This window comes from Sinocyclocheilus rhinocerous, unplaced genomic scaffold, assembly GCF_001515625.1.
Source record: "Sinocyclocheilus rhinocerous isolate Xijiao unplaced genomic scaffold, SAMN03320098_v1.1 scaffold821, whole genome shotgun sequence".
NCBI lineage: Eukaryota > Metazoa > Chordata > Actinopteri > Cypriniformes > Cyprinidae > Sinocyclocheilus > Sinocyclocheilus rhinocerous.
In genome coordinates this window covers 19,451-44,897 of record NW_015623656.1, presented here as the reverse complement: position 1 = coordinate 44,897, position 25,447 = coordinate 19,451, and the positions used below count along the sequence as shown (strand labels likewise).

The 25,447-nt window shown below is 35.7% G+C and overlaps 1 protein-coding gene across 7 annotated transcripts in view; it reads left to right on the top strand.

Moving 5' to 3' along the window:
• Positions 1-25,447, top strand: part of synrg (synergin, gamma) — a 52,965-nt gene that overhangs the window by 25,938 nt on the left and 1,580 nt on the right. For 3 of the 7 annotated variants that reach the window (XM_016519374.1, XM_016519297.1, XM_016519001.1), the window contains 8 exons: positions 6,541-7,074; positions 10,531-10,694; positions 10,866-10,919; positions 13,150-13,246; positions 15,558-15,706; positions 17,497-17,607; positions 18,576-18,614; positions 22,035-22,067. In XM_016519374.1, coding sequence (XP_016374860.1) covers positions 6,541-7,074; positions 10,531-10,694; positions 10,866-10,919; positions 13,150-13,246; positions 15,558-15,706; positions 17,497-17,607; positions 18,576-18,614; positions 22,035-22,067 — 1,181 coding nt within the window. The remainder of the gene's footprint in view (positions 1-6,540; positions 7,075-10,530; positions 10,695-10,865; positions 10,920-13,149; positions 13,247-15,557; positions 15,707-17,496; positions 17,608-18,575; positions 18,615-22,034; positions 22,068-25,447) is intronic. The other 4 variants (XM_016519450.1, XM_016519154.1, XM_016519229.1 and 1 more) reach the window with 3 other exon arrangements.

Here is a 25,447-nt window from a genome sequence, read left to right as displayed (position 1 = left end):
GAAATAGCCTTTGCACAGCCAGCCTTGTACTCTTCTATGTTCAAAAAACTGTCGTCCATAAAATGTGTTGCACAAATTCGAACATCTGGGTTGTGCTGTTTTGTTGTAAATAAATCTTAACCAATGATTCCTAATTGCATCTACTTCCGGAAGGCCACATAAAGTGCTTTTGCTTTCGCACTGAAACACACAACGTCTCTCTGACATGGCTGCATCAACACTACTGTTGTTCCTGAAATCACGCCTTCTTTCTTTGCGTGCACATTTGGGCTGCATTATGCTAATATTTCCACATAGTGACGTAGACGTGTTAGGCGTGTTAGAACGAGCCGTTTTAGGTAGGCGTGGTTGACTCTTAACTTTTATAAAGAATATCTCTTTGGATTTGAGACTTTAGTCTTTGCAACTTTACAGATCTTCTTTATGCACCAAGAGCTTGTAACACTCCAAAGAGAAAGGAAAACTTGAAATCGCATCATATGACCCCTTTAATTTGTGTTCTGAAGATGAATGACATGAGGGTGAGTAATCAATGACAGAAAATTCATTTTTAGATGAACTATCCATTTTAAATCCCATCCAACCATTTAGACTGAATTTAATTTCTGAAAATGTGATTTTAATCAGATTTCATGTTTTTTTTTAATCAGTTTTGCAAAAAATCTGAATTCATTATTTCAGACAACAGACAATTAAACTGATTTGACTCCGATGATGCTCCAAAAATGCTTTTTTGGTGCAAAGCCAAACTTTATAATGATCACATTTGAATCTGTGATTAGATGATTATGAGAAAGCTAAAATATTTTTGCTCAAGATGGCATTGTTCATTTAAATTCTGCCAACACGACACATCTGACTTTACATTCGTTCAGTTTTTTGACTCTGAGCCATTTTGCGCTCATCAGAATTACAGATGGGATATATAAACAGCCAGATTAATATGCTAATGACGCTGAAGTCTTGGCTCTTTTTCCAGTGCAGGCGACTAGTTTTGTCTAAGCATGATAAATGATCTTGACATTTCTGTCCTTCAGTTGATCTACAATTCCACCTTCATATCAAGTCATAAAACGGCCTCTCTTGATCTAGCCAACAGGTGTTGTAGTTAATATCGTTCTGGTCACACTTGTTTTGCATGTAACCATTCATCCGTTCATGTGATGGTTATCTGTGTTGCATGTGCATGGAGAATCCTCAATGCCGTGCCTCAGTGCATACATGAGCAAAAAATACAAAGCACTACCTAATTTAACCAGAGTCATATCACACATGCATGAACCGGCTGCCCTGTGCTTGAGCTGCATACTACAAGCATCAGATACCAGTCCACGTCGAGAAATCTGAGAGCACATTGGGGCGCCAAGTTAGTGAGATCTTCTCCTTGGAGGACTCAATGACCCCCAGGAGCTCTTGATGGGCCTGTTTGTAATGTCAGTCACCCTTAATTTACACTCATTCTCTGCTTCTCATGTTATCTGTTCTGCATGAAAAGCATCCCGCCAGTGTGTGTGTGCTTGTTCACTTTATCATTCATCTTCATCATGTATCAGGGTGAGAACACAGTCACAGTATTTCATCCAGTCAGCGTCAGCCATCGTATCAACCCTCGTGTGCGTAGACTGGTTGGCATTGAGGAAGCACAGTAGGAAGAGTTCCTATAGACTTGTGTGGTTTCACCAGAGCCAACAACCAGACCTGTTGCTACCATCACGTATTGCCACAAGTTTCCCTCTAGTAATTACACATTTTGACTACTAAAAACCATTTTATTAAATTTCCAACTTAATGCATTTGTCAAACTTATCTTGTTAAGTTGGAAATTTAATGAAATTGTTCTTACTAGTGAAAAACGTGTAAAGCTTTGACTTTTCAATCTAGGCTGTTGTACCATCATGTGAAAACCACTGAAATGGCTGCAGATTTAATAGTTAAAGATGGTAATATTGATGCTAATTCTAACATGACGTGAGTGCAGCAAGAGTAGATGCCATATTTAGTTGTGATGTGAATGAAACAAGGTTGTGAGGGATGTAAGTAGTTTGATCAATATGTTTTGTTCTCTAATAGAGAGATGATGGCATGTCAGTTATCGTATTATCATTTTTATTTATTTTTTAAATATTTTTGTTTACTTAGAGTAAGGAATCATTGGATATTTAATTGTCTAATTTAAATTACATTTGTTGTTATATACTGTTCACTTAAAGGAACAGTTCACCCAAAAATGAAAATTTTAAACATTTGTAACCAAATATTTGACGGTCAACTGTTTGGTTACCAACATTCTTCAAAATATCTTCTTTTGTGCTCAACAGAAGAACGAAACTCATTTAGGTTTGGAACAACTTGAGCGTGAGTAAATGACAGATTTGTAATTTTTGGAGGAATTATACCTTTAATGTCAGTTTTGAAAAATACTAATTTAGTAACACTGTATAATCTTAGAAATAGAAATTAATTATGATTCTGTACCTTTTGTCATGCATAAATTAATTTATGGAATTTAAAACAACTGATTCTATTATTTTATTTTCAATTTATTTATAAAAAATATCACATTATTGACTATTTATCATTTTTGACACTTTTGTGTCAGCACGTCAATCATCATATCAACCAGAATTGTAATATTGGTGCATCCCTTCAAAATTTTACAACCCATGTTTTAAGACACCATTAGTCCTCTCCAGTTTTCACTCTCATTCTCTGAAAGTTCAGCAACCAGATATAAGAATACAACATGAATGAACTGTAATTCCGTCCCTCACAGTCTCATTTTCATTTACGTCATGCTAAACATGGTATCCGCTCCGATTGAGATTTTGTCTTCTTTCCATAGTAGCTTCAGTGAATACTAACATTACCTAAACCTTGTCAAACACTGTTCTAGTTACATCTTATACAAATTCCTCTAGTTCAGTTACTCGACACCTCTAGAGCCCAAGCATAAATATTGTAGCAGGTTGAGAGTGTTGGATTTCCTAACACTTGCACTACGCCCCTGGATGTGTAGCTAACCACCCTAGAGTATCTTTTTTCCAGGCCAGAGCCGCTTCTTGTGGTCCTTCCATGAGAAGGTGACTTTGTTTCAGGTTTGTCGCGGTTCATCTGCTCTTGTAGACCACACTGACGGTGGAACTCTTTCTAACTTTGCTTTTCTGTGCTCCAGTATGTGCCAGCCTTCAAATTGTGAAATTGACAAGTATTTACACGCAGTAAACAATTAGTAGGATTAGTCCATGTTTCTGGCATATTTACAAAATAGGTTGTTTTTATCAAGAATGGAAATGTATACATGCAAATTTAATAGTGTATTTTTATTACAGGAAAATAAACTCTTATTTATTTTGAATATAGATAGACTTGATTAGTACTGCTGATTGTGTTGAAGCATTTATGCCAGAAAGCGTATTATTTGTATTTATTAAGAGCATACTGCTTGCCATGATATGAAATTGTTACCTTTTTGACTTGTGGGTCAAAAATAGCTCCAACCGAGATGTACAGGATGGCGAGAGAAAAAGGGTACTATCTCTTTTTGTCATTCTTTACCCGTCACTCAAGCCAATAAATGCTCTAGGATAGATTTCTCTGTTTTCGTTTAACCCTTTGAGCACCTAATAGACTGATGCAAACCCTGGTTGATTTAGAAGAATTGGATTGAACTAGGCTGCACTATTATAACAAAAATAACTGTCGATCATTTTCCTTAATGTTGAGATTGCGGTTAACAATTTTGATTGATAGAGTTTAATAAGAATAATTTTGTGTGGGGAAACGGCATGTCATATAAGAACTGTTTACTTAAATTTATTTATTTTAAATTAATAATTAAAATGATTCAATTTTTAAAATTGATTTAATAAATGTAATACTTGATTGATTAACTGCGATTTAACTTTGTTGCAGCATTTGTTTGCGGTGTATATTGTGACTAATTTAATGCCATCTGTGATTGGTCACAATGTTCAGTGATAGTAGACCCAAATTAACACTTTAATTGATGTTGATTCATAATCATTTTTTGGATTAATTGTGCAGCCCTAGTTTGAAGTTTTGATGAGCCGTTGGTCGGCTGGCAAATATATTATACAAAATCTCAGAACAAGTCTCTCCAGGTTCTCAAAGGGTTTTAATAAGCTGCATAAAACCAATATTAGCATCACCTTGATCTTTGCTTAAATGTTCTGTATCACTTTTCTTTATTTCTGGTTGCTTTTTCCTTTTATAGTCCGACTACAGTGTGTCTTTGACCAATGAGAACTAATCTAATCTTAATCTGTGAATGTGCCTTCTCAATGCTGGGTTCTGCGTCTGGATTTGGGATTTTCTGTCCTGTTTTTGTTTTCTTCTCACTTCTGCTTTTTCTGACTTTGCATGCCCTTGTATTCTTAAAATGCAAAAAAAAAAAACACTTTTTAATTGTTAGTTTGGCAAGACTATTGTAACAAGATCTTTCATGGAATTTTGTGACCTCTCTCTTTCTCTCTCTGCCAATGTTGTCGTAATAAATATGAATAATGGTACAGCAGACATGCGTGCCGTCTTGATTTCTCTCTCCATCCTTCAATCTTGCCACCCAAAGCAGATTTAGTCATCAGAATGATCACACTGCACTGGTTCCTTGTCAATTTCACAAGTTGATAGATTGTGTGAACAGTCGTGCCCCGATTAACTGTGAGGGAAGTAAGGTGTTTCAATGCATATGTGAATTAATCATACTTATTTTTAATTATAAACATTATGGCCTCGAAATGAGGCCAGTACCTCATTTATAAATGATATATATATATATATATATATATATCTGTATTTGAAGTAAGTTCATGCAGTAGCTTCAAAGAGCGCAGCACAATGCACCGTTGCAGTTCTTTTATCAGTCTGTCGCTGTGGTTGATTGTATGAGAGTGTGAATGATTGCACGTCAACACTACTACACTGAAAGGCAGAAAATTGTATCTCTTGGTGAGTCATAGCCCAGTTGTGATTTTCAGTCAAACAGTGATTCATTTTATAGAAATGAAAGCTGCAGAATGACATAGTCAATTTGACCTTCAAAATGAGGTTCTACTTCTAGTAACAAATCTGAAAAGCATTCATCAGTCCACACACGCAGATGTCACTCATCCAGTCTAGTCAATAAGACACTGAGTGTTTTCACCCAGACTCAGAATGACTTCCGCTCGAAGATAAGGACTCGGGGATCATTAGAGTGGCTTTGTGCCTGAAGTGTCTAGTTAATGAACCAGGGCATCATCGTATTAAATATCAGGAATAATTCATCATGAACAAGGAGCACTTTAGACACATAGTGACATTGAGTCCTCCTGATCTGTACCATCAGTAATAGATTAATAGAAAAAATGACCTCGGTCATGTCTATGGGTTTTAACCCATTTGTAAATGTACACAAAAGCAGCATAAACGTGTATTTGCTGATTAGTGTATTGATTTTTTTTAACAATGCATAAGTGAGTAAACAAATAAGGCTAAACGGTAACAAACAAAGTATCTATCTATCTATCTATCTAGTACTGTAATGCGCTTACAATTGAAGTGTATGGGCAAAACTTTGCGCTAACATAAATGTTAAATTGTTAAAAGTCATTTCAGAAATATAGCCACAATGTTCACATACTTTAGCATGAAACTAGTTCTACAAAGTCAGTCATTCTCGATGCGGTTTTAATCCAGTTTTCCGGCTGGTGACCTTGTAAAGCTTGTAAACATGGTAAGTTTCACATGATCCGTGCAAGGATACCAAAGACTCCAATGCCTGTTGTTCAACACAATATTCAAAGGCTCACACTATAGCCTATTTCCATTGTAATTATGTCAGAGCTGGGGTTTTTTTTGGTCAAATATTTATTATATATATATAATATAATAAATATATTATACAATATATATTATTGTTATTAACAGAAACTGGGATCTATATTTAACCATGATTTATTTTGTGATTTCAGAAGTTTTAAGGACTGTGTTCTTCAATTAAAAGTTTTTTTTTAATTAAAAATGTTATGATTTATTTTAATTATGCTATTATACAATTATATTTACAAATTTTTTATTTGATTTTTTTAAAAGTTTGATTAGTTTAATATATTAATAATAATGTTAATTTAAATACAGTTTCATCTTGAGACTTTCTAGTGGGCCCCTGCCTCCTGGTTGAGAACCACTGCTTTAGAAAGAATTAAACCGTAACAACTAGACGTTTATCAGCTTAGAACTGTAGTCCCTCCACTGAATGGACAATCCAGTCAACTTGACAACTTAAATATGCCTTTTTATGCAGAAGTAATATAAACCCTCTGGAATGCCTTGTCTCATAGACTTTTAAAAATGTTTTACTTAAAATGCTACTTTAACAACAGATGCTCTCAGTAGAGCTAAACTTTTATTGAGCCCAGAATATCCTGTACTACAACAAAAATTGACTAAATTGTAAAATTGCACTATAACAAAAGTAGTACAGTTGTTACAGCACCTACATGATTTTTTTGAATGGGATTTCCCATGTTGTCATTACAGAGTCTGATGATTTAAAATTTGACCCCTTTGGCACATCCGCCGTCAGCAGTCTTGGCAGCTACGACTGGTCCGACAAGGAAGATCTCTCATCTGGTCAAGGTAAGAAGCTCCAGGGAGGACTGCCATCTTCAGCTGTTGTCCAGAGGAAAGAGACGTCTTTCGGGAGCTCGGAGAACATCACACACACCACAGTTGCCAAGGTGACCACCTTCCCAATCGAAGATGGTGACTCCACCACCGAAAGCCGGTTTGAAGCCTTCGCTGACTTTGGCTCCATTGAGCAGGCCGGTCTAGACGACGATGATGACTTTGGAGACTTTGCCAGCACTGTTTCGGAGAAATCCGACTCCCCTCCTGGAACCATAGAAGCGGAGGGCAACCAGGGTGAATTGACGGATGAGTTTGGAGCCTTCCAAGGTGATAAGCCCAAATTTGGCAAGTCAGACTTCTTGAAAGCCAGCACGCAGGCCAAAGTGAAATCCAGTGAAGAGATGATCAAGAACGAACTCGCCACCTTTGACTTGTCTGTGCAGGGTAAGTGTCGTTGCAGTATTTTAATGCTTGGATATTAACAGACAATGGGTTTCATTCACTAAGTGTGAATGTGCACAAATCTGTGTGTGAAATCAGCACACAAACATTTTCACAGATAATGATTTGCCAATAACTCCCAGTACAATATTTAATGCTCCGATATTAACAGGCACTGGGTCTCATTCACTAAGCGTGTGTACGCACAAATGTTTTCACAAACCAATCATGATTCACTATGAATAATGTATGCTCAAATATTAACAATGGGTCTTATTCACTGCAAATGTTTTCACAAACCAATCATGATTCACCATGAATAATGTATGCTCAAATATTAACAATGGGTCTTATTCACTGCAAATGTTTTTATGAACAAATCATGATTCACCAATGTCTACACTAACTTCAATCGCAACGTTTTATGCTCATATATTAACAGACTCTGGGTCTCATTCACCAAGTGTGCATACGCACAAATTTGTTTGTGAAATCGGGGGTACGAACATTTTCACGAACAAACCATGATTCACCAAAAACTCCAATAACTAGCATTGCAATATTTTATGCTCGAATATTAACAGACAGTGACTAGTCTGACCACTAGAAAAACTATATTCTCATTCCGGTGTAATAATCAAGGAACTTTGCTGCCATACCATGGGTGCAGCAGGTGGAATGAGAGTATAGTTCCTAGCCATATCAGCCTACAAAATCGCAACTTTTCATTTTCCGTCAGTCTTAGTACACTATGTAACTACAGAATAGTCAAGTTTTAAATGGGAAAAATATAGAAACTCTTTGGTCATTTTTGAGCGAGATGCTAACGGTCTAATCAGATTCAATGATCTATGCTAAGCTAAGCTAAAAGTGCTACCGCCAGACCCGGAGATCGGCTGAATGGATTCGAAAACGATAAAACTCAACTGTTTAACTCTAGGGGAGTTGGAAAATGAGCCTATTTTCAAAAATAGTGGAGTGTTCCTTTAAACCGCATAAACACATTTCATTACACCAAATACACAAAATAATGTTCTTTTTAAGCAACGTCATATGACCCCTTTAATTTCATCACATACCGAGGAAAAAGTTTTGTTATAGCTCAAGCTGCAAAGTTTCTCTGTATACTAATGCAGATAAACGTATGTACAGAATGCCATTATATTTGCTGAGATTGACGAAAGGTTGTGCGAAGTTCTTGTTTTATGGAAATTACTAGGGCGTATATGCTGATAATTTACTCATTTATAATCGTTCTTTTACAGTACTCCAAATCCATTAGCATTAATACGAATTTAAGGACAAATTCATGTACGTATGTACGTGAGATTTTTGGTGATCCGTACTGAAATACGCAATAATCCCCACGATTGTTAGTGAATGAGTGTATTGGATCCAATGCATGTCCACAACTGCATTCTCTCTGAAAGTCAACAGATGGCAGAGTGGCGTCTGAAGCACACGGCAACGTCAGTAGATAAACACTGCCGCCCAAATCCCTCCTCACTCTCCCCTTTGCTTTTTCATCCTCGCTCCCCCATAATGCATTAGCACTTACCCAATAACATAAAAGCTTATTTGCCTCTTATTGATCCCCACCCACATCCGCTAAATTTAATTTGTTCAAACAAAAGAGGGTTTACTCCTCTGCCAGCCTCCTATCAGACGGTTAATCTGAGGAGTGGGGTTTGTGCAGGAATGGATTAGCGCCTGAAACCATGCAGAGACTGATGTGCTTCCCAGCGGGGGTGTGATTACCTGTCGCTGCGTCTGAGTCTGTCGTGCCGCTGTCCATCTTGTTGCTTATGTGTGCATGGCGTGTATTTGTGCCAGTTTGACTGTGTCATGCCTGATGAATAATGCATGCCTGTATTACTATGCTGCTCTTTTGCACATAATTATCATTTGTTGCAAATGTTGTGGCCCCACGTGGATTAGCGACGACAGTTTGAGTGCTTCGGAAAGTTTTAATTATACAGCAGGATCAACAATTAAACTCGTGCATTACATTTAGAGAGAGTAGTGGGGTAAGATGTGTCATCCCCTTTCTCACATCATATGTTTTTGGATTGTGATTGTAAAATTTTTTTGGCTTTCAGTTTCTTTAGATATGCAGATGGATTTAAAATACTGTTCATACATACAGTAGCTTGAAAAAACCTCTTCTGTGAAGACCATGTTTTTAGTTTAATTAAAATTCGTACTTATTTTTGGTAAGACATGTCAGGGTGGTACAACCTATCATAGTGAAGAAAAAAATAAATAAAAGCTTTAGTTTGAAAATATTATTATTTCTGAGAAAATATATATTTTAAGATGCTTAATATTTAAATAATATGCCTGCCACACCAAAGTCGCATGGTGCGACCAGCATGCAGAAGAATAAAAACACACAAAACTGGAAGCATGGTTTTACATAGGGCTGCACAATTAATCGAATTTCTAATCGCGATTACAATTATGGATGCCACAATTACGTAATCGTTCAAAGCGGCAATTAATCGTTCAAAGTCCACTTATGTTATTCTGTGTGCTTAAGATGCTTTTTTTTTCTTTCTACATGTCATCTAAAGGGTTTTTCCATTAATTTTAGTATAACATTATAATACCATTCATACACACCAATCCGATGTATATTTGACAAATACGGCATGCAATTGCATCAAACAATGGTATAAACATCATTCAATGTAAATTGTGATAATCGTAATTAATAATCGCAATTACAATTTCAAGGCAATAATCGACAATTATGATTTTTGTCATAATCGTGCAGCCCTAGTTTTACATCCAAGTTCAAATTTCAAAATGTCATTTTTTAAATGTTAAAATTAATTATGTACTATTATAGTATTTATTAATATTTTAGATTTGGCGCTTATTTTTATATATATTCTGATTTTATTTTAATTTAAGTTTTAGTAATTTTGCTTTGTGCTTTTGCCATTTTTATTAGGTTTTAAAAAATATTTCGTAGTACTTCCAACTTATTTCAGTTTCTACCGTTTCTCTTTCCATTCTTTTCTCTTTCTTTATGTACTATTTGTTTTATTTTAAATGTATTTAAATTACTGAACTAAATAATTTTTTTATATTTTCAGTTTTTGTTAACAACAAGAACATACCAAAATACTTTTACCTCCAAAAATATATATAAAAACTTTTTAAAATAAAGATATGTAGGCTTATACGGTGTAAGGGAAATGGTATTACTTGGTAGTTACACTACTTGATTTTACAGTCATTAAATAAAAATTTTTCTTGGAAAAAAAAAAGTGTTATATTATAAAAGTTTATAAAAAAGGTTTTGTATATTTAATTTTTTTTTAGCCCATATAAATCTGACATAAATATGAAAAGCATGTGTCTAAGAACTTGTCACACATTTTTAAGCTTGATGTTTCATTTTCTTTGTCATGGACACTCCCATTTATCATTGACCCATTTATTTGTGCAAAGGATCCCATAAGCGCAGCCACAGTCTGGGAGAGAAAGAAATTGTACGGTCCATCCCCTCTCCTGCCCCTGAGCAGCCCTTCAGAGATCGATCCAACACCCTAAATGAAAAACCTGCGCTGCCGGTCATCCGCGACAAGTACAAGGACCTCACAGGAGAGGTGGAGGTCAGTCACTCGCTCTCTCTGTTCTCTCTGGTACATACATTCTCTGTGAGCACTCAGACAGGTTCTCCTTGTTGAATACAGCCTGAGGTTTCTCAGTGAACAAAGCTTTCATTCGGTTTCATCTTTCTCTTTTTTTTCTCCCACTGTCTCTCGTCCAAACACTCGTGGCAGGAGAGTGAGCGATATGCGTACGAATGGCAGAGGTGTTTGGAGAGCGCTCTGCAGGTAACATATACCTCCACACACACATTCATAAAGAGCTTGGCATACACTTTAAAACTGTATCAGTCTCAGAAGGGTTGGATCATGATCACATGATACCAACACTACCATAAAAGTGTGATCTGATCAAATAAGAACTTGTGCAAACAGATCATTGATTCAGCAGTTGCTTGCTATTCAGCAGGGTCATAAAAGTTTTTTTTTTACATATACAATTTTTAACAGTATAGTATAGGGCTGCACGATAAATCGCATGCGATCTTTAACGCGCATCTCGTCAGTAAAGCCGGTTCTGTAATCAGCGGTAGAGATGCGCGTTAAATATCGCATGCGATTTATAGTGCAGCCCTAGTATAGTAGCAAAAGCTGCCTGGCTATTAATGTGCAGTCCCAGCCAGTCAAAACATATATTTGATGTTGATTTTGGGCCAATGAGATTTCACTGTGGGAGGAGCAACCCAACTTTTTATGCTTTATTGCATAGGATGGTTTTTGGTGTAAGGAATATTTCAAGCTGGCCTTACCTAAATATAGTTAACCCAAAAAATATTTTCATCATTTATTTTTCCAAACCCATATAGACCCTGACATGCCAAGCTAATGGTCGGCCAATGTTGGGCCATGTTTGAGGGTTTGTCGATCTATTTTTTATGGTGTGTTCAACACCACTAGACGGACCTCCGTTGGTGGCTTTTCATCCAATTGAGCATGTTGAATAATTGGCAGAGCTGCTTTTTTTATGGTTTGTACATCTGCAGTGCTAGTTTGTTTCCATTTTTGAATGACAAATACTGACTACTGCCACCTGCTGGTATTAGGGATGTAACGATATCAAAATCTAACGATGCGATTATATCACAATATGAAGTCCAGGATACAATATTTATTGCGATATAAATGCGATAGAATATTTTAACTTTAAAATGTATATTTTATATCTAATGCACTTTGAGAGTTCAAAATGAAGAGTGTCAACCCATGTTCCTAACTAAGAAAACTTAAGTCAGAAAAAAGTAATTGAATCTTTTTGTACCTGAACTTTAAAGGTGACTCAACCCTCTTTTTATTTGTGATATACTGTCTCAGTCTAAATTACATTCACACTGGTGTTTAATGAACCCAAACAAATTAGAATGTAATGATGATAATAATAACAACAATGACAGTAATAGTCATATATTGTAAAACAATTGCACTGTAAAATAAATGAGAATTAATATATCAAAGGTATATTATTTTTGCTTTACACTACAGTAGGGAAAATACAATACTACTTTTCTAATTTCTACACTTGAAAGAGATATTTTGAATTTGGACTGCATTTAAACCACTAGCTATCAGCAATTCATACTGCACTTTTAAGCTTTTATTTTGACGGACACAGCAGTAGAGCTTTTATTTTGAAGGAAAACTCCAGCTTCAGTGAAAACGGGCTTACAAAAACACGTCTCACTACAAATCTAGTGAAATGCTGTGATCATCTGCCACGAAAATAAAGCCTAACTGGTGGCTGTTGCATTCTCAAATGCGCGCAAAAATCACAGCACATGCAATAAAAGAGTTCACTACATTCATTCACTGTAAACAGAGCCCTTCTGAGGCATGAAAAACACTGGATCACGAGCTGATCGCCTCAACAATGTGTGTGCTTTGCTTTAAAACACGCAGCAAAAACAGAGATGATGAAGTGATTTGTGCCAAAGCATAACGGCCCAAAATGCAACTTTAAAGACCTTTAATGTTTGAATAAAAAGTTTAAATACATTTTAAAAACTACACTTTTTGCCCGGAAGACCTATCCTTTCATATCGTCATGTGATCACAGACAGTTTTGCTATCACGATATTGATAATATCGTTACATCCATAGCTGGTATGGAGAGTTATTTCCTCTCATGCAGTGGCAGAAAGTATGTGCTAGATGGCCGCTGACACTCTTTTTACCATTTTGCAGTGTTTACTAGTGCAACTGCCCAAGATGGCTTTCTCCGCCACTAGTTTTTTGATGATGGTTCAGTGTGTCTGGGCCTCATTTTCTGCGAAACACAAAAGAAGATATTTAAAAAAAAATGGCAATGCAAATGGACCCCATTGACTTCCATTGAATGGAATGTCATTGTATGTTTTATCAGCAAATACTGATATATGAAATTGTTATTTTTATTTATTTCAGGAAAAAAGTAAAAGTATAATATAAAATATGATCACTTTACAACTTTCTTTTTATTTTCCAGGTCATCACCACTGCCAATAACACCCTTAATGGCATCAGCAGCTCCACGGTGTGCACAGAGGTCATCCAATCAGCACAGGGGATGGAGTACCTGCTGGGTGAGACTACGACTGCAGTCACACTTTATTTACTGGTCAGAGACCAGCTTTACCCATCATATCCAACATCCATAAAACTAGGGCTGCACGATTTATCGCAAATGTAAATATCGCGATATGCATATCGCAACGGCGTGCGATATCTGAATCATTTTAATAATAGGCTACTTAAATCAAAACGTTGCAAAAGGTCAAAGTTTTAGTTCGACGCATATAGCAGAGAATTGCTTGATGTTAAAAAGAGTTAAGTGCAATAAGTTGCAGAAAACAACTCTTTGCCGTCTCGTCTTGCTGTCTGACTCACACCTGAAGCGCGCGCACAAGCTGCATCTCGCACAGCGTCTCTTCTGCCGCACACGTGCTAAGCGCGCACGCACACAGAGAGACGCGTTTCAGACGGCGCGCGAACACCGAGTTGATTCGTCTTTCGTATCTCCTCATGTTTGAACAGACACATACACACAGAATTATGTCAATAGTACCCGTCTGGACCATCATTCTCGTTTGTTTCGTCGTTTGTCTTGTTTTAAATTAATGTAAACAGCTGAGAAAGAAATCGGATGGGTATCATTATTCTGGATTTGTGCAGTCGGATTTAAAGGGACAGCAGCCTATAAATACGTGCTGCTGAATATGTCCCTAATGTTAATCAAACAACAAAACAGCTATAACAAAGATTAATCTGCATTGTGTTCACTGTATAAATTAAATTTAGTGTTATTTTACACTTAATTATAAAATTTCTGTACCTGAATACTACCGTTTATTTTATCTATGATTGTAAATTGTGTATTTGTTCTTTTTTTCCCCCCTTTTTCTTTCTTTTTTTTACTGACTGTTCACTTGCCTTCAAACATGTTTGAACTTTCTCACACTATAGTTTTTGCTGTGGTATATGAAGAAGTACTTAGTGTATGGAAAGCAAAGTCACAATGATATCAAATTAGTGTCATTCATTTTTTCACTCACATTGATGTTAAAATTACATTTTCTGATTTGTGACATTACTTTTTATGTACTGCTAAAACACTGCTGGTCACTTTCAGAAGTTGTAGTGATTCTTTCTTTTCCAAGAATGAATGTGAAACAAATTAGTTATATAATTTTCATTTTTAAATATTTTAAAATATAATTTAAATAGATTTTTCACACTTTAAGCAATATATTATCGCATATCGAATATCGCATTTTTTAACAAGGTATCGCGTATCGCATTTTTTTTCAATATCGCACAGCCCTACATAAAACTCAAGATCAGCCCCGTCACACAATGTCTTCATCCACATTAATACCTGCTCCTCATGCGCCTCTGCAGTCTTCAGTCAAACAGACAGGCCAGGTGTTCTGGTTATCTGCTTCCTATTTCTGTACTCACTCTCTCACACAGAGCGGCTTTAATGAGCTGTACGTGCTCATGCCCGCGGGAGGGGAGCACGGGGTGCTGTTGTTACGTAGAAATAAACCGTTAAAGCTCTTTGATCCGGCTTTAGCGATTGTGACTGGAGACCGAGCAGGGCATTCTGGGTCTGACCGGAGGAGGCTAGTGTTACAGAGCAGTGCGATTATTCTGGGCTGCTCTAATGAGTTCAGTGTAAAAGGACATTCAGCACTGGGGATGCTGGGAATGGCACCGCTGGGTTATTGTTTCGCCTGTTTGGTTCTCTCAGCACACACACACACACACACACACACACACACACACACAGGCTCTGTTTGCACTGCACACAAATCCAGTTTGGTTTTCAAATCTGATCTTCAGAAGTCCTTACTGATCCATTTGTTCACATAGTGTTATGAATATCCGTAATACTTTTGCTTTGGTTGCTATAGTAATGATGCCAAGAGAAAACTGGAAATACTGTTTCCACAACAACTGACTCATTCACTTAATTCAATTAATCATTCAATCACTCAATTAATGTAAATTAGTGAGCACAGCTTCAGACAATATTGCACAATTCGCATTACATAAGCATTGCATCCCGAATGGTGACTTGAAGTCTGATTTAAAAAAAATAAAAATTTAATTAAATAGTTTTGGTAAAGGAGTAGTTCACCCAAAAACTCAGAAACTTGGCTGAAAAAGTACTCACCCTCAGGCCATCTAAGATGTAGGTGAGTTTGTTTTTTCATCAGAACAGATTTGGAGAAATTTAGCATTACATCACTTGCTCACCATTGGATCCTCTGTAGTGAATGGGTGCCGTCAGAATGAGAGTCCAAACAGCTGATAAAAACATAATAATCCACGCGACTTTTAATTGTATATTGTTTTTATTTATTGATTTATTTTTTGGTATATTATGTATAGGTGTGGTGGAGGTGTATCGGGTGACCAAGCGTGTAGAGCTGGGGATAAAAGCCACGGCCGTTTGTTCAGAGAAACTACAGGAGCTGCTTAAAGACATCAGCCGCGTGTGGAACAACCTGATGGGCTTCATGTCACTGGCAAACCTCACTGTGAGTTTTTATGAAATAAACACTACCACATCTTTAGTAAGTACACTAGTATTTCTATTACAACAGACAGTCCAGTAAGTCACACATATTGATTAATGCTTAACTGAGATATGAATATATCTGTGGGATTAAAATGTGGTTTATGTGAGCTGTGAGCTTTGGAGCAGTAGGCACTTTCTACTAATAGGGCACAAAAAAAGGACCATTATAAAATTATTTTTGGTCAAAATGGTCAAACTAAGTATTTTATGAGCTTTTTGCAGTTTTTGTACCTAAATTTGAAATATGGTTATAATTTAAAACCTGTGCTACGTAATCATGAAAACATTTGCATGCGTATTTAAGCATTTTTGCAAGTATCCTCGTAAACACAGTAGGTCTTAAGTGAAATCAAAAAGCTGAGAGAAAGAAAAAAAAACACGCGTAACAGTATATTAGATCCGGGCAGCTCTTAAAGTGACAGCAGTCTAATATTCCTGCTGTTAAGTTAATGTTAATCAAACAAAAATCACTACTCTTGACTAAATCACTTTTGTAACTTTAATAAGAAGAAATATATATTTAATTTACACAGTGAAAAATATGCAGTGTTTTTATACATTTGATTACTGTATACACTGTATGTAGCATTTCTTATTTAGTTCTACTGTAGTTTTTTGTTCTATTGCTTGTAATTAGTTATTCTTATTTAATCTCTGACAGTTTACTTGTCTTCGTGAGCGTTTTTTAAAATGTTATTTAGGCTAGTATTAGTTTTTTTGTGATATTGATACTGGTGACAAGAATTATGAAATTGCTATGGTAACAAAAATGTTGATATCATAAAGACCTTATTTAAAGCAAAAATATCTTTAAAAAAAAAACAACAAAAAAAACTATATTATAATATACAGTATACTGTTACTGTGAAATAAAATTACTCGTATCATGATAAAAGATTTTGGTCATATCGCCCACCCCTATTAAATAGTAAATTTTTTTTATTCTAAAATTGTTTAATATTCACTTAAAAATACATATAATTTATTTTACATATTTTTTTTCGTTCTGTTCAAAAGAAGCTCAAGTTATTTTTGACATTTTAATTAAACAATATGAGGTCAAAACATATTTAAATGAAACACAGCTCAGATTAATTGTTCACAAAAAGATCTCTATAACATTCATTTAAAAAATAGGGTAAATTTGCATATCATGCCAGGGAAAATCATCATTTTAATTTTTAATTAACTTCAACGTTGTGGTATTTTTTTGTCTGATGATAATTTTTAAAGAATATCTCACAAAAAAATGGTATATGTGCATCTTGATACTTAATAAGTAATGAGACATTAAAGTGTATGTTATTTGTGGAAAGTGCAGTAGTACAGAACAGATTGCTGAGTGCTGAACAGAGCTTTGTCATGCAGCGTACTCATGGGAGAATATCAATGCCAGCAGATAATATTAGAGTTGTGTGGTCAGATAATATCAGCTTGGGAGAATGAAGTCTTGGCACACTGCCGTAAAACCACAAACGCTCTGAAGCATAATAAAAATGAACGCGGTTAGAGAGTTGACGGGTTCTCTCTGCCTGAATCCTGCTGTTTTGGACAGATTCTGTAGCTGATGTATTGATCTGAAGGGCCAATCAACCGCTGTGAGGTTCAGCGGCCTCTGTGAACTGAAGTTTGACTGACAGCCAGGGATTTGTGTGAAGGATGCAATGGAGTCCCAATTGCTTTTTAAGAACTGCATTCATGATGTGTGTGTGTGTGTGTGTGTGTGTGTGTGTGTGTGTTTTTCTTTAGCCTGATGAGAGCTCACTGGACTTCTCCTCCTGTATATTGAGGCACGGCATTAAGAATGCCAAAGAGCTGGCGTGTGGAGTGTGTCTGCTCAACGTGGACTCACGCAGCAAGGTCTGTACACACCAAACACACACACGTCTGCATACACAAAAAAACGCAAATATATTGCATATTAAAGGGATAGTTCACCCAAAAATAAAAATTCTATTTATTCAACCAAACTCCTTTGACCTTATTTCTTCTGAGAAACAAAAAAAGCTGAATTTTTAATTATGTTCTTGTTGCTCTTTCCATGCCATTACTGTGAATGGGTACCAGAGCTTTCATGCTTCAAGAAAAGGATTTAAAAGCACTAGAACAGCATCATAAACATGATTTAATTCTTTATTCACAGAAAATTCAAACATCTGCTCCATCTTTAAATTGGTCATTCATAGGAGTAGCAGCGATGTCCAATTTGTACAATGTTTATACTATTACAGTTGTATTAATATTTTGAATTAGCTTTTAGTTTTATAATAATAATAATTATTATTTTTATTAGCAGTAGTATTAATTATCTTTCATTTGAATTCAATTTTTAATAGCTTTGTTCCTTTATAATCTTTTCTTTAAATATTGCTATTAAGGTGTAATTTATTTTATATATTTAGTTGTTACTTATTTTTACTTATTAGTAATTTTAGTGCATCAACTTAAACTTTTTTCAGTTAGTTGCCAACATAACATTTGTAATTTTTAACTTTATAAAGTTTTTCCGTTTGCTTCAGTTAAAAATAACCCCTGATTCGATTTAAGTTGGTCTGTTCTCAAACAAAGCTATGTTAAGCTAAAGCTAAGCTTAAAAAAAAAACTTGCAATGTAGAGCATGAGTCATATTGGGATACTTTTATGGTGCTTTTGCTTTTATGTTGCTTTTAAAGCTTCAGTCCTCATTCATTGTAATTGCATCGAAAATGTTTGGGTGAGCTATTGCTTTAAATTATTGAACAGAAGATTCATTTAAGTTTCCCTATCAAAAACAAACCAAAAAAAAAACATCCCTCCTGACTATTTCTTTGATTTTCACAATTTTACAGAAGAAAGACGAGAACACTTTTGGACGCCTGTTTAAAAGAGTAGGATTCACTAAACTGCCTCAACTCCAATTTGCAGCTTGTTGCAGGGGTCAGGCGGGCATTCGCTCCCGTGTTGTGCTGCCAAAATGACCAGAACTCACCTCTCGCCACTCGTCTCCTTACAGACTGCCAAAAATGGCTCTCAGAGGCGCACGCTCTGACTCATGCATCTAAATCTGCAGACGCTCGGTCGAGGCCACGCTTTCATTGAACTAGCTTTAGGTGTTTAATTTGGCTACAAGCTCTTGGCTCCCGTTTTCTCAGCATTTACACAAATCTTTCATGATGAGTTTATCTTACCGAAGCGGCGAGTAAGTCTGACTGATGGCCAAAAAGCTTGATGTAGGCAGCAAATGGGTGACGTATTCGTCATTTTGGCACCCCGGGGCGGTGGAGAACAAATCTAAAAGTGGTATGGGGCAAAGGAAATATCATTTTAAAGGGAATGGTTCACACAAAAATAAAAATGATGTCATTTATTTGCTCTCATTTTGCTCTAAACCATTGTTTTTTGTTTTTTGTTTTTTTGCTTCCATGGGACGCAAATGGAAATATTTAGCAGAATTTCCAAGTTGCTGTTTTCCAGACATTATATTTCTTAGTATTTTTGTATTATTTTAGATGCATTGAGATGCTGTTATAGTTTTTTTTTAATATTAGTTTTTATTTTTGTATTCTTGTAACACTCCAAAGAGAAAGGAAAAATTTAAATCGCATCATATGACCCCTTTAATGTTAGTTAAAAGTTTTAGTAATTTTGTTGTTTTTGTCATTTTTTTTTTTTTAAATGTCAATTAAATTTTTCTTAATTTCAGTTGCATTACATTGATCAAAGAATTTATCATATGAAAAAATATTTTTGATAATAATAGAAATCGGCATATCAGAATGATTTCTTGTGTAATTTTTATGTCAATTTAATTTGTATTCATTTAATTTCAGTTGTAGTTATTTTAGTACATTGAGTTAAACAATGTATGTTTTTTTTAATGATTTTAGTTTTAATCAACTATAATAATCAGGTAGTTTAGACTACCATAACTTTGAGTAAATGATGACAGAATTAAAATGTTTGGGTGAACTATACCTTTAAACTCTTCTAAGTACAATCCAATCTAGTTTAAACACGTAATTGTCACATTGCCATTCGCCTCGTTAACATACAATGGCCAATCCGCTCATTAAGATTCCTCGTCTCACTGAAACCCTCCTAAATCTCCCTTGTATTAATGCAGCGGTCAAGATTTGCTGATGTAATAGGGGTGTAAACGTTGCTCGTAGTGCTCTAGATGCACTCAGGGAAGGAGGGGCTCAGAGCAGCAAGGAATCATGGGATGGATGTCTGAGGAGCAGATGCAGCTCAGCCATCAGTCACTGTGACCAAAAACACAGGTGCTAATAGATCCGCCGAACACATCCAGCCCGCTGCAGATTAATAGAGCTGTTTCCGTCTGCTCCTGACATCCGATTAATATCCCGTTCTTTAATTAGGTTTTTGGGGGGCAGCGTCACTGTCTGGGGCGACTGAAATCAGGGTTCTGAAGGTGGAGCAGCATCTCTGAGAGGAGATGTGTTTAAAGGTGGTGGTGTTGGGCTACAGGTGGAGATTTCACTGGGGTGTGGATGATTCAGTCTACTGACCTTGGGCTAGCATTCGGTTTCTGTTCCCGCTGGGGAGGGACGGGATCCTGCTGCATCTGCTAACAGGATTTGTCCGCAGGAATGGGCAACGGGGTATTAACTTAACACTTTGTATAGATTCTCTATTTAACTGAAATTAAACTGTATATACTAACTAACATTCAAAAGTTTGGGGTCGGTTGAGTTTTAAAAAAAAATTATTTTATTTTTTTTAAATGAAAGAAGACTTATGTTCACCAAGGCTGTAAAAATGCTGCGTTTAGAAAGCGCCACAGTGTTTACATGTTTCAGAAGTCAACATGCGAATTGCTTGCTTATAATTGTCTCTGCACTGTAAACTAGCAGGAAGTATTTAAGTATTTTGACATTAAAAATGGCATACTTCAAGTCGGTTAAGGCATTTTTGTTTGTGCAGTAAACAGCTGTTATAATGAATGTTTACTTAGCAGTGTTTAGATTATTCTCCGTGTCCAGATTTAATGTGAATTAATGTCACGCTAATGCAGCATCCTATTAAAGGTCCACACTCTGTGAGGTGGGCGTCCATGCTAAAATTAGAACAGATGCCAGCTTGTTTAATCGAAGCACCTGTAGCACAGCTGGATGCAGCTAATGTGAACAGACAATAACAAGTAGCAGTTGAAAGGAAGCCATCAGGATTGGCTTGTATTTGAGCTGGATCTACTGAAGCAAAGTCATCCATTCTCAAATGTAGTAAGAACCCAGTACTACATTTTATATTATATCGGTCTTTGGGTATTTAGGTATTTGGATTCTATGCATTTGTAATTATTGATGTTTTAAATGGCTGTTAAAAATATCTTAATAGGTCAAGTCAGGCGACTTCATCACACAAACAATACTGTAGATATTGTAAAGAGTACCATTTCAGTATTTTGTTGTTTTAAATGTCCACCCAAGTTAGTTTGCACCCTTGCATCTAATTAAATAGAAGTCTTGGGCAAAAAAACATGCAACCTGTTAGTTTTGTATTTACACAGGGATGCCAAAATCATGGACAATAGTATAATGAATAGACGCATTAATTATTAAATATTTTAGAGCTGCATGAGCATATTTAATATTTAAATTTATATTTGCGTTGCTCCATATATTTTATATATGCACATACACTACTGTTCAGAAATTTGAATTCTTTTTTTTTTTTTTTTTTTAAAGAAATTAATGCTTTTAATCAGCAAGGATGCATTACATTGATCTAAAGTGACAGCAAAGACATTTATAAAGATTTTTGATAATAGCACTAAATCAGCATATCAGGAATGATTTTTGAAGGATCATGTGACACTAAAGATTGGAATAATGGCGGCTGAAAAATTCAGCTTTTCCATCACAGGAAAAAATTGCATTTTAAAATATATTCAAACAGAACATTTTTAATTGTAATATTATATGAAAATATTAATGTTTTTACTGTATTTTTGCTTAAATAAATGCAGCCTGGGTGAACATAAATCTTCTTTCAGAAACAAAAAAAAAAATCTTATCAACTTTGACCAGTAGTAAATGCTCAGCACAACTCTTATTTATGGTGCAAAGCTATGTTTGATGATAGTTATGAACTCTAGTTGCATGCCATTATTTTAATGTCCGCAGTTGCCCCTTCTTGTCTCCTACTGTGGCTAATTTGCAACAAGCTTCTGCCTTTACATGGACACTTTTCTTCCAGTGTGCGCTCTCTGGTGCTTTAATTTTGCTCATTAACAAAAAGAGAAAAAAACCTTAATGCTGATGCTGACTTGTTTGTGCTACTTGCAGGCACTGACAAAAGACAGTCGCTCCAAATTAAGGGTAAATATTTCACTGTATTTTTCACTGTAGTTGAATGTAGGTAAAGCTAGAGTGTCCCTCACTGGCCTTCAAACGCTTCAGACTCTGCTCGTAACAAGTGTTGTCATCTTTGCAGGTAGGATGCACGCTGTGTTTGTAATCAGATAGTAATTAACCTTTCCGCCAGCTAAACAAGGTCAGTTGAATTAGGATGACCTTTTCAGCGACTGTTCATCTGCAGAGAAACAGAGCTTGTGCTGCAGCTGCCGCCCCTCTGTGCACCACACACACACACACACACACACACACACACACAATCACGCGTATATACCGCCGGATCAGACGTTTCATCACACAGCATTGTTCAAATGTCTACTCAGACACACATCTTTGTACTACAACAACAAGGCAAGGCAGGAAGGAATTGAGAGTGCGAGTTTATAAGAGAGACGGACAGATAGATAGACAGACAGACAGACAGACAGGGAACTCAAAATCGGATGTTCTTGATGTTTACGTGTGCATTACATGTATTCTAAAACAGATTTCACCACGAGCGTTAAAAACCAAAGAAATCCATCACAATAATGTCATCGGAGCTACTGCGAGTATGAGTATTTTTGCCTTGACTATGTCAGAAGAATATTTTAGCAAATTTTTAGTAAATATTTAGTCTCTTTGACTAACCAGTTTGTAAGACATGAGATGTAAATAAACATTTGTAAACACATGCACATTTGTAAGACGTAAAATATATGTAAACCTATGCATCATGGCATTGTGCATATGTGCAAGCCGTTTTTAAATCCAACTGAGAAAATAATTCGATTTAAGCATTTACACGTTTTATTTTTTGCCGTTGATCAGATATTTTCAGGTCTACACCTGTCATCATTTAATTCAATCAAATTTTTATTGAGCTCAGTTGTATAATTTGAAGTGTTTACATGAAGGCTTTTCAGTCTGAGTCTATTATAAACAGATTAATTTGATAAAATTTTATATTTCATAATTTTTATTTTATTAATATTTTATGATTTTTCATTTCATACTGATTAATTTATACACACACACACACCCATATATATACAGTATATATATATATATATATATATATACAGTGCTAAAAATGGCTGTCCACCAACGTTTACCATCCAACCTGACAGAACTGGAGAGGATCTGCAAGGAGGAATGGCAGAGGATCCCCAAATCCATGTGTGAAAAACTTGTTGCATCTTTCCCAATAAGACTCATGGCTGTATTAGATCAAAGGGGTGCTTCTACTAAATACTGAGCAAAGTGTCTGAATACTTAGGACCATGTGATATTTCTGTTTTTCTTTTTTAATAAATCTGCAAAGATGTCAACAATTCTGTGTTTTTCTGTCAATATGGGGTGCTGTGTGTACATTAATGAGGAAAAAAAATTAACTTAAATGATTTTAGCAAATGGCTGCAATATAACAAAGAGTGAAAAATTTAAGGGGGTCTGAATACTTTCCGTACCCACTGTATATATAAATACTTGAATTTTAAAAAGGAGTGCAAAAATGTGCTCATTTAATTAGTGACCTAGAAATAATGCATAATTTATATTCTTTATTTTATTTTATTTCTAGGTCCCTTAAATTTTTTTTAATCCCATATTTTTAGCAAGGTCACAGACTCAGAAAATGCAAGACGAGAAGCAATACGAGAATAAAGTTTAAATATTTCGAGAATAAAGTCAAAATATCGCATACTGTCTCTGCGAGTATGACACATGGTATGATTTCTGCTAATAATCTCACATATATTCAAATTCCGGTAGCCTGGCAACTTCTCCCAGTGCTCCCAATCCGGGCCATTTGCATGCGCAATATAGGCTATACACTCAAAATATTATAACTTTAATTGCTACGATTTAATTCTCGTAATTTTGACTTTGTCAAAATATGTTGACTTCATTCTCATAATTTCGACTTTATTCTCGAAACATTTAGACTTTATTCTCGTAATTTTGACTTTATTCTCAAAATATTTAGACTTTAATCTCGTAATTATTATTATTTTTTTAACGTGGCACTAAAACGCCGTCGTATAACTTACATTGCGATTTATAATGTTGCAATTATTAAAGTCGCAATTGTTCATTTTAAAGACGCATTATGAGACACAATTGCAATTGCAAGAAGTGAAGGCAAAATTGTTACTCTGGGATAGATGCAGACCTCATTATAGAACTGTAAGATAGCAATGTGCACACAAATAGATACAAATATTAAGATCCCCTTGTGATTTTCATGTTGCTTTTTTAACAAACATCCTTTAATCAGGACAGTATTGTTTGTCAAGAGAGTGTGAAAGAAATGGAGTGTGTGTGTGTGTGCATAGTCTCAGTGTGGGAGAGCATGATTCACAACATGAGTCATTTCTCCTTCCACCATCAGCTCCGATTTTTCATAGGAGCTTCATTCTGCATAACATCCATATCATCACTGCCTTATCACAAATGCACGACTACAGCTGTGCCTTTCAGAATGAAAGCACACTCACACGCTGCACATCGATATATTGAGTGAAGTTCACCGGGTTCTTGTTTCGCTTTTCTATGTATAGGGTGTATGTGGGTGGATTGCACACTTCTTTTTCTCTATTGATCCTACAAATTATGTCAGTGTGGCGTTTAACTCTTGTCTCTTTTATAGAGTGTGGTGATATGCCACACTGCAGTCAGATATGACTAGATAAATGTGCTGTCTAACATGTCGTTTAGAGACGCAGGTTTAATGTAGTACTTGTTGAGTCAAGTCGGTGACTATCAGAGACCCTGCTTATTTGTAGTGAAGTAATTTTCTGGGTTCAATGCACTTTAAGCTTTAATCGGCAGCATCTGTGACGTGCTGCGAGTGGCCAAAAGGTCATTTCAACATGTCCTTTAAGAAACTAACAAAAGCAGGTTGTGTTTAAATGTTTAAAATAACTAGTTTTTGTTAAATAAATAGTTGGACTAAAAATGAAAATTTGCTGAAAATGTTCTCACTCTCTGGCCATCCAAGATGTAAATGAGTTTGTTTTTCATCAGAACAGATTTGGAGAAATTTGTCATTGCTCACCAATGGATGCTCTGCAGTGAATGGGTGCCATCAGAATGAGAGTCCAAACAGCTGATAAAAACATTACAGTAATCCACACGACTCCAGTCGATCAATTAATATCTTGTAAAGTGCAAAGCTGCGTGTTTGCAAGAAACGTCCATCAAGATGCTTTTAACTGTAAACCGTCGTGTCTTGCCAAAATACCATAATCCATATTAACCTCTTCCACAGTAATTTCTCCAAATCAGTTCTGAAACAAACTCATGTACATCTTGGATGGTATATTTTGAGTAAATTGCTAATTTTATATATATATATATATATA